This window comes from Akebia trifoliata, chromosome 5 (genome assembly GCF_017979445.1).
Source record: "Akebia trifoliata isolate Shusen 1 chromosome 5, ASM1797944v1, whole genome shotgun sequence".
In the NCBI taxonomy this organism is placed as follows: Eukaryota; Viridiplantae; Streptophyta; class Magnoliopsida; order Ranunculales; family Lardizabalaceae; genus Akebia; species Akebia trifoliata.
Window position 1 is genome coordinate 32,997,970 of NC_141379.1, and position 11,039 is coordinate 33,009,008.

The 11,039-nt window shown below is 36.5% G+C and overlaps 1 protein-coding gene and 1 pseudogene across 1 annotated transcript; both read right to left on the reverse strand.

Annotated features, from left to right (window-relative positions):
- Positions 1 to 923: 923 nt before the first annotated feature.
- On the reverse strand, positions 924 to 3,188 carry LOC147402338 (pentatricopeptide repeat-containing protein At1g08070, chloroplastic pseudogene; annotated as a pseudogene).
- Positions 3,189 to 4,029: 841 nt separating this feature from the next.
- On the reverse strand, positions 4,030 to 9,396 carry LOC147402339 (uncharacterized). The gene is made up of 7 exons (XM_086443951.1): positions 9,224 to 9,396; positions 7,047 to 7,198; positions 6,529 to 6,662; positions 5,887 to 6,113; positions 5,577 to 5,783; positions 4,606 to 4,686; positions 4,030 to 4,508 (listed from the first exon to the last, which is right to left on the reverse strand). The coding sequence occupies exons 1-7, from the start codon at positions 9,262 to 9,264 to the stop codon at positions 4,247 to 4,249; spliced, it is 1,104 nt and encodes a 367-aa protein (XP_086300077.1). The 5' UTR covers positions 9,265 to 9,396; the 3' UTR covers positions 4,030 to 4,246.
- Positions 9,397 to 11,039: the final 1,643 nt, after the last annotated feature.

Here is an 11,039-nt window from a genome sequence, read left to right on the forward strand (position 1 = left end):
GAATGCTCATGTTTGAAGGAAGAGAAGAAGAGAAGCAAAGGGTGCTTGAAAAATTCTCACCCATGATCTACTTTTTTTGTTGAACCAAATATATTTTTCATTAAAATTCATTCAAAATTCAATTTATTATACATGCTTGTACAAATAATTCTATTACATTAACAATGGAAATGTGGTTGTTTAGAGCTGCCAATGGGTTGGATTTGGATTAACTTTTCATCGATTCCTATATCTATGTTTTTGTAAAATTCATAGTTTAATTTTCATATAATATTTCATTTATTGTTGATGATAAGTCTTGAACTCAAGACCTCTTGAGTGTTTTCTTGTAAAAAGTAGTATTTTCCTTTTTTGGTGAAACATAAAAGAACTCCTTCCATTTTCTTTTTTTGTTTTACTTTACTTTATTGGTTTTGAAAGTTGTAAAGACATCTCTTATTTCTTTAGTCCCACATCGGGTAAATGCAAGGAAAATTCTCAACTTATTTATGATCCCTCTCTTTTTAATGCTTAAGTGTGAGAGAGATAGAAACTGGGTCTCACGCGCACATGGGGGATCAAGGCACTGTGGGATTGTAGCCCATTGAGTTTGGGGCCAACCCATCGGAAAACCTTAGTGCGCATACGATGCGTGTGCAGGGGGGGGGGTGCAGATTTCGGAATTTAAGCCTCGCGTAATAGGTCCGTTTTATAAAATAAGTCTTTTTCGATCTAATCGAATTCGTCGTAGATCTGTTATTTTCGAGTGCACGGTTAGCAGACAGTGACTATTGAATCTTGGAAACCAGACGCTTGAAACCGACTGCACTAAGGATTCAAACCTAGGGGGGCGGAATTGGTTTTAAGGATAAAGGCTTCTCCGTGCCTCAGTCACCGATAAGTTCTTCCAATTTTCGAATTATATTATTGCTTATAATTCACTGTTTCAACAAACCAAAATCAGAAATATTCCTACATATGTTACATCAATAGTTCTTCAATATTAGATGATGTAAAGCATCTATTAATTCAAATGGAAGATTGTTCACATACCATCTATGTTCTTCAATACAAAATCAAAATTTGGTACATATCCTTCAACCTTCATTTGATATGTCAGATTTTGGTGTATCTCATATATCTCTTGAGATTGCAAATGAGTTGTATCTTCAGCAAGAAACCTATGAACTATGCTGTCTATTTCAATCCAACTACAACCATATGGCTTTTTTAACCCTCTCTCCCTCACCAATCTTCGGACCCTAGCGACATCCTTCCACCTTCCCACAGAAGCATATATGTTTGATAACAAAATGCAGAAACCCAAATTAGGATCCTGAGATGACAGTATGAGGTCACCAATTTTATCGGCCAAATCAACATTCCGATGGATTCTACAAGCACTAAGCAAAGCACCCCAAATTATAGAATCGGGTGAGACTACCATGTTTTGGACCAATTCAACAGCCTCATCTAGATACCCGGCTCTGCCTAGAAGATCCACCATACAAGCATAGTGCTCAACCTTAGGACTCAAACCCCACTTCATGACCATATTTGAAAACTGAACTCGTCCCTCCTCCACCAATCTTGAATGATTACACGCTGATAGGACTCCAATAAATGTTATATCATTCGGGTCTGTTCCATTCTTCTCCATTTGTGTGAGAATAGCTAGAGAATCCCTCCCATTCCCGTGGTGTGCGAGACCCAATATCATGGCATTACAAAAGGCGACATCTTTATTGGCCATCTTTACAAAAACCAAGCAAGCATCATCGATACTACCACATTTCGAGTACATATCAACTAGAGAAGTAGCAAGAATCACATTTAAATCTAACCCATTTCTACCCAAGTATAGATGAACTTCTCTGCCAAGTTTTAATGCACCCAGACCAGCACAAGCCGACAACACATTTACCATCGTGATCTCGTTTGGTCTCACTGACTTAGCTTGCATAAGATAAAACAGTTGGATTGCCTCTTCTAGCATTCCGCGCTGAACATACCCGGTGATCATGGCGTTCCAAGAAACCAAATTCTTACAAGAAATCTCATCAAAGAGTCTCCTTGCCTTTTCCACATCCCCACATTTTGAATACATGTCTATAAGAGCAGTATTCAAGATTGCATTCAAAGGGATAGCGTTAATGTCTATGAAAACTGAAACCCATCTCCCCATTTTGAGATCGGAGAGGCTCGAACATGCGGAGAGAAGGCAAACCATCGTCGCAGCGTTAGGTTCCACGACATCTGCTGAGACAAGCATTTGCAAGAACAGACCCAACATTTCGACGAGATTCCCTTCCCTTCCATACCCGTTTATAAGAGTAGTCCAACAAACCACATTCCTTCTAATGGGCATCGCTTCAAACAACTCTCGTGCATTTTCTATCTCTCCCCATTGGACATACCCTGAAATGATAGAATTCCAGGAAACTTCATCTCTGTCTTGCATTTCATCTAGCACACGGTGCGCGGACCAAATACATGAACACTTACAATACATATCAATCAAAGAATTGTTCACAAAGAGATCCGATAGAAACCCAAATTTCACAACATGGGTATGTATCTGTTCTCCTTGTTTGATAGCATCGAGGATCGAACAGGCCTTAAAGACAGATGGGTAAGTGAAATTACTTGGTTTTACATCAGTTCGAAGCATTTTGGAGTATAGAAAGAGAGAATCTTGAGGAGAGCCATTGAGGGTGTAACCTCTGATGAGGGAATTCCAAGAGTAGTCAGTAGGAGAAGGGATTTGGTCGAAGACGGCGCGAGCATGGTCGATGGAGCGAAGGTCGACAAGTTTTGTGAGGAGATGGTTATGGTGAGGAAAGCCATGAATAATGATTTGAGCATGGATTTGATGAATTTGAGTGAGGTTGACGGAGCTGCGAAGTAGGGGAAGTAACATGGAAGGTGTGAGCCTCTTTAACTGAAAGGACTTCACATGAAAGTTAGTTGGGCTAGTGGAGACTCAGTAGGTTAAAGTTAGTCATATCAAGGGTTTTTTGGTAAGAGGCTGAAAATTAGGGCTTTTAGGTCAATTTATGTTATTTCTTCTGAGCAGACTGAGGTCAAGGGCCAGGGGGCATGTTATCAGTTTCAAAACATGTGTCTGTTTGTTTTTCTTCTATAGAGAAGTAGTGTATACGATGATCTTCAGCTGCAATCAGTTCCGTTGATCAAACTGACTAATTCATTGATTAGGTGATTCTATGTGGGCACAGGCACGGGAACGGGGAACACTAGTTAAATCCAATGAAAAACCCTAGATATTGGGATTTGATCATTTCTCATCATAAACCGAACACGAGTCAAATCCTATGAAAAACCCTAGATATTCGGATTTGATCATTTCTCATCATAAACCGAGCCCATGAGGAAAAACATCGATTTCATGCCAACGATGGAAACTGATAAAATCTGATGGCTAGATATCACAAATCCCACCAAAAGGGTGGGCCAAACATGCATGGGTCAATGGGCACAAAAAACCAGCAAGTGCCTACCAACCTAGGTCATGACAGCATTGTTCTTTTAACAAATCTTTTTTTTTTTCTAACCAAGTGTCCGGCCGGCTTGTGCGCACCACGACTAATCTCAAGGAGGACTACCACAGCAACCCACCACCATGGTCCCCCAATTAAATCATGAGAAAAATCCAAGAGGGGAATCAAACCCGTGATGTGCGCCTAACCCACACTTCTTCCAACAAATCTTTTTCAACTACTCGTAATTCAACAAAGATTTAACATGCCGTATCAAATAATTATTTCATAAATGCAAAAACTGATAATGTATCATTTGATAAATTCCAAAAACATTCAATGTTTCCCATACAATACATTGAGCAATCTTGAATTATAATTCATCGGAAAAAGTGCCCCATTGATTTATCAGGTAAACTTATTCATGTCTTTTAAAAAAAAAGAAGTAAAGATGACCAACATAAGGTGGTGCAATGCACCATAAACAATTATTCCTTTGTTTGAATGCTTTATAATGCTTCAATACAAATTTGAAACCAAAGACACCTAGAAAGAATACAAATTCAACACTAACCTCATATTGAATTCCCAATGAGTTGTCTTTTATACAGAAGAACTAAAAAATTCGGACGAATAGAACTCTACCCTTTATTACCATTTCATGTAATTCAACTTTTAAGGAATTTGAATAAAAATAAATCCTACCCCTACCCCAATTCCCCAAAAGAAAATCTATACACATTTCAATCCATCATGGGGAAGATGAGAAGTCAAGCTTCCAATCTGGGCCTTGAATCCAAACACCAACACTTAAATTTTGATCTTGAAATCTCATAAAGGGCATCTGGGGACATCTCCTCAAGTTCCTTTGATCTAAAAGAATCAAAGCTGTTGGTATGGTGAGCATAATCGGTGAAATTCAATATCGTGGACCCTTCCAAAGGATGATCTTGAGAGCGCATTCTTTTATAAAGCCTCATTGCAGCCACACAATCCTCATACGGATCATGTGTTCCCGACTGAATCTCATACCTGTAAAACCAAAGTTCCATGAGAATAATACATAATTTCTTTCATACATAATAATTGCCAAATGGACAATCGACAACAGAGAAGGATAGCCACTTACCCTAAATATGTTTGTGTTAGGTACTTGAGTGAATGGCTAACCAGATTTGTTTTCATCAAGGGATGGTATGTGGCAGTATCCCTGTGTAATATTCAAGAAATCACCAATAAGCCATAGAGAAATGCTTTTGTTATAAGAACCAAGGAGACCTATTCTTATAAAAAATAAAATATAGATTTAAATAAGTTTCCACAGCAAACCACGCTTTAGAGAATCATATTCATGTGCAACTCAGTCAACGAGGAAACTGTATGAAGTATACCATGCATCATTGTCAATGCCATATCCCATAACCGAGCTTCCATAAATACTCAAGGGTTCGCAACAAAGAGCCTATTTTATACTTGAAGACTTCGTAAACCATGTGGAGAGAGTTTTATGTTGGTTGTAGACCCACTCCTTAATTTGGGCTGAGACCAGCAATGCAAGAATAGCTCAGATAGGGAAGGATGTTTTGACATAGTTTTATTTAGGTGGTTAGTTTTGCACAACATATTCCTAAATCTAATCTTGGAAAAGCCTAAAGATCGAACTTGACATGCAACAACTACAGGCAGGATCAACCACAGAGAATTCCTTTGCAACAATAGCAACACAGAATCATTAATCCAAGTTTTACGTGGAACCATGTGACGGACATGTGACACAGCTATTAGGAAGACATCTCACAGTGCTAACCTATTCCTTCGTAATTCATACTATTTGTTTTACTTCTACATATTTCTGTAATTTCAGATACAAATTATTCTTCAATGAAGTACCACACCACAATACTTTATCAAGATATGCACTATCTGAGCTGTAGCTCACTAGTTGAATGGTCCAGATAGATGTGCCAATGGACCACATGCAAGGCGTGGGGTAAAGATTCATTGATGATAAACCTCATTTTTTTATGTATTTTCTCAAAGATCAAATACACCACCACTTTGGTGGCCTTGCTTAGTCACTCGAGATTTAGAAGGATTTACCTCAACAAGTGATCAGGGTAATTCATTCTCAAGCAGTCCAAATCGTGATCTAGACTGTGACCCACAAGGAGCTTAGCCTTTCCACCATCCAGTCGTGTTCTCCATATGGATTCTCCATTATACAAAATCTCCATAATCTTCTCTTGGACAAGTTTGAGCGGCATTGCATCTTTCAAATGTTCTTCTGTTATACCAGTTATTTCATATCTGAAGGTGTTTACAGCAAAAACATCATATCAGAATGATCAACTGACCAAACCTAACATGTGTCCTAAAAATATTACAAAATGAAATGAATCCATGAAAATACCTATAATTTGTGACAGGAATTTGAGGTTGCACGTAAGTGTGGAACAACACATTCTCACCTTCGTCAATGAGGCACACCCTTGCACAAAGATCAAGTGATCCATCACTTCCTCCGCCAACCATCTCGCAGTCTATAGCAACCACTTCAGGAACCCAGTTAAAATGATTGATCTCATGCAATCCTGAAATTTCAATTTCAGATTGCATGGAAGGCATTCTGAGAGGTCCCTACAGAAGTTCATCTATATTTTAGAGGATGTAACTCATTTTTCAAATGATAATACAATTAAAGTTGCCAATTTATGACTTAAAACAAGTAATTCCATCTCTGGACAGAATGGAGGAAAGGATTCGATTCAGCGAAGATGATGAAGAAGAACAAGTAATTCTACCTCAACATAATTTATGGCGTTTCATTTATGCCTTTATATTTTTTTAAAGATAATGTCCATGTGTTTAGATTTCATGGTGCCTATGTTTTTGCCTCCCATTCAATTGATAAGTTTTGTTACTGATTGAAAGAATATAGCAAGCTTTTTTTTTTTTCGATCGGTAAGAAGATAGCAAGCTTTTTGTAAACATTGGACGCTAAGCTTTTAAATTTTCACATTGGAGTACTTGTAAATATCATTAATCAACTTACAAGAGGAGCAGGGCGAGACAAGCGACACATTTCTTTATGTGCATCGAGAAGATCAGAGCTGTCAAAGATTTTCATGCAAAGGTTGCAGCCTCGGGTTATAAAGATCTTCGAGCAACTGCCTTTAGGTAATGGACCTTGAAAAGATAGGAAAAGAAGTTACAGTGAAAGAAAAAAAGTCAACACAGGAATGTGATCTTAACAATACAAATAAAAATGAAAGCAATGATGCTGTACATTCACTAATGAAACAATATATGAAAAATTGACAATAACATTGGTTATCATATTGTTGTTACTAAGAGTTATAACTAATACAACCACTGCTACTATTATTATAGCTCAATGAATTAGATTTCATCTATCGGACAGAAAAAGACATATTTCTCAGTGTCTAAGACTTATATGAGGCGTTCGACACACTGACCCCCAGGAGATGGCTTGTCAGTGCAGATGGATCTCAGCATGCACACACGGATTCCTGGTTACATACGATTGAACATAATCAATAGGTTTCTTACCAGTAAGATGCTCTCTCAGCGACTCAAACGATTTGCAGTGCTTTTTACAAACCCCACATCTGGGCTGATGAACTGAGTGACATGACACCTTCATGTGCTCGACAAGATGTTCCTTCTTTTTGTATTGCTTGTAGCATGCTGAGCATTTGTGCCTGTTGATATCCACGGATGGGAGTAAGGCGTCTACCAAATAAATTCGGAGCCAATAAAAATATGCAATTGGGAGAAGAAATTTTTTTTCAGAAACAGTGTTTTAAGTAAAGACCATGGTGTTAAATTTCGACATATTTCCATGAAATGTACCAAAATATTTCCATGGTAATGACTAAATTCCCTCAAAAAAATTGTTCCAAATTAGAAAAATATGCCCATAAACCACAGCTTCAAACCAGATAGACTTATAAATCCAGATACTCATAACCCAATTAGATTCTAAAACAATTACATGAATTTTAACATTGATTTGAACAACCATGCGATAGGGAGCATCCGTTTGGCACTATAAAACCCGATCCCAAACCATAAAATGAAAATTAAAGAGGGATACATCAACCATTATTTCTTTTCCACTGAGCACTTGTAAAGATGATAAAGACTTCAAGCAAAGATTGTGAGCTTTAAATAATAAAGGGCTTGATGAATAATGAGATGTGAACCGTCAGCTAACCAGAAAAATCTAATTTAAGCAGTAAGAAGGAGGTCAATGTCCCTAAATCCAAATGGGATCAATTCTCAATGTTAATTATTGTTAACAAACTTCATGTATAGCTTTTGTGGCAGCCGTCTTCAGTTGCAACTGGTATTTGTAAAGGGACACATAATGCGTAACTACAATCCAAATTGATTCTCATAATCAAAACTCATAAGACAATATTGCAATCTTTATATGAGAAATAATTCAAATAATATGGTCCAAGCCACCACCAGTCAAGGACAAAATTGACAGCTCAATGCATAAATATAAACGCAAGAGTTTACTATTATTGAAAGGGAGGACTGATTCATTAACATGACCAGACCGAGACAATATGAAGACACTATATATGTGAGAGGTGCCTATAGTCTAGTCTACCGATGAAGGATATTGACATGTCAATCAAGAAAGAATGCAAGAACCTATGGTTGCCAATTCAGGTATTGTTAAGATTCTCTTATGTGATTCATGATTCAAATCGCTTTCAATATGCGTTGAGACTTAGAAATGAATTATTTCTACTCTTGTCCCTCTTTCTTACGTGAGGCTTACACAATCTTTCTTGCATTGTTTTGTTCCCATTATGTCTAACTTAATTTCATTTTCTCTTTAAGTAGCATAGGAACTGAGAATTTCATACGGTAATGCATCATAATTTTAAAACTCAGGATTTTGTTTCTTCTCGCCCCCCACCAATACAGATGTCTTGAACGAGATAAACCATTTAACTCGATTTACATTAATTTATAGATACTTATTGCTTGTGCCTACCGGCATGAGCACCCTCTTTGGAATTAAGAGGATAGAAGAGGAAAGACAATAAAGTTGGAGGGGTATTATTGAAAAACGTGTGGTAGAGGAAAGACAATAAAAAGCAAAATGAGATTAAATTGCAGCCACAGTTTTAAATCTCATCCGAGACCGAGATGACTCGTCCAACATGTCGTCCACGAACGAGATTGATAGACAAGTCAAATGTATCAGACGAGATTTAAAACCATGGTTCATTTTTCTCATCGTCGAATGAGACGACTCAATCGAATAGGAAAACCCGTCCGAGATGAGAAGAGACATCAAAACGAGTTTTAAAGACATGATTGCAGCAGAAGTAACAAATAAATAAATAAAGAAAAAAAATAAAATATCAGTTTCATTGGGGGACACAAATTCATATCCATCATCCACCATGTTTCATGAACCAATAAATAAATAAAATGTATCTACTCTACCCATTAACAATAGTATCAAATTGAGATCAAATTATATGAGAAAAAAAAATACATCAAATGAAACTCCCAAACCGAATATCGGTCACACACAGTCCGTGTAGAGAAGTCCTCAAGAATTTGATATTAGATTTCCTTGGATCCAATGAGGTATAGAGATGAACCGAAATTTAGCTTAGAATTCAGAATATCAGGAGATCCATAAATCAAATTATATGAGAAATTTAAAACACACACACACAAACTGGAAATCCAACCTCACAGTTATGGTTTTGGGAGGGTCTGCTTTGGAATCCATGAAACAGAGTAACTCTGCTACAACCAAGAATGGCGGGAAACAATGGTCGAATTAACAACGGTTTAGACCTGCAAAAGATAAAATCTACTGCGCTTGCAGTCTGAAGTTAGGGTTCGTAAGCGGTACACCAAACCAATCAATATGTCCCGCCATTTAATTTCTATTTATATTAGATTGGTGTTTTCGGAGTAAAAGTTAATGTGCAAATAGAATTTCTCTTTCTTTGGCATTAAGTTATTGTTTGTAAGAGGTTCTCTGGAGTGGTGCTCTAAATAACTTCACTGTGTTAAAGTAATATTTTTATTAAGTAGAGATGATTTCAATGTGACTTCCATTTTGGAGACCCCAAAGACATCCAATCCCCAACGTGAATAAAGGAGTCCGACTTTGAAGTGGGGCAGCCCGTTTCAAAATTTGAAGGAACCCTTCTTTTTTCTTGACACGTGGGATTTTGAATTTTTTTCAAGATCCTATATAGTTGTTAAGATTTGAAATACCTCACGTGTAATTCAATGGAGAGGCTTTTTCAAAAGTTTTAAACGATGCCCCCTTCAAAGTTTTTTCCTCAATGAGTCCAATTTTGAAGCGGGCAGCTCGCGTCAAAATTGGATCATTCCTAATCTTTAAAATTTAAAAAAAATAAAAATTGATAGTAAAATCTAAGACCTTAGAGTAAAGTACTTGATAGTGGATGTTGATAAATTGTCGAACCACTATAAATATTTAAAATTTGAAATAATCCTCTTTTTTATAAGACATATGGGATTTTGAATTTATTTCACAGCCCTACATATCAGCTAAAATTTGAAATACCTCCTTGGAAATGTCCCGTGTAATTTAAGGGAGAGGGTTCTTTCAAAATTTTTAAGTGGATTGCTCACTTCAAAGTTTTTTCCTAAATGAAGTGTACATTTTGATAATTTTGAAATGCCCTTTAATACATTTGGACTAATGAGAATGTATGGTTTGGATGGATTTTGATATTTTGGTGTTCAAAATTGCACTATTTAGATGTAGGTGTGTGTACCTAATGAAACATCTAGCAACATCCACACCACATGAGACTGTTTTAAATTATTTTATTTTAAAGTTAGAATTAATTTATTTGAGAAATATGATTTGCTTAATGGATTCTTTATCTTTGGGATAATATTTTAATGATGATGACAATGACCTTTTACATTGAAATTAACGGTCACTAAAATCCACTTGATGCTATGTTTTAGAAAATTAGTATACCAATGAGTATTGCATAAAATGTCTTTTAAGATTGAGTTGACTCGTGAAAAAAACACATGATCCATTTAAACACAAAATCCGAAGGTAGATCTCGAAGATATATGTCCTGATTATAAATCTCAATCATTGGATTTTACATTTAAAGAGTTGAGATCATGTGCTTTTTTCGTGAGTCATTCTTAGGAGTCAAGGGATCCTAACCCAGATTGGGTTGGATGAAAATCATGAGATTTCTCATTTTTCCCTTCTTAACTTTTATTTTATTTTATCTTATTCTTCTTCTTATTCTTTCCATCTGACAAGAGTTGTCCCGAAACAAGAGATCAAGTAACAAATGCTATGAGATAACTAGACTTGATTTGAAAAGAAAATTTTTTTTTTACATAGATTGAGAAAAGTATAACACTTACTTCAAGAAGTGGAAATGTTCCATTTTATTTTTGAGTGAGTGATGTAGAATGGTGTCTCATTCCTATAAAAACGTAAGGTGTTTACTTGGCACATTTTTGTTGGAATTCAAGCACTTCTGGTGGAGT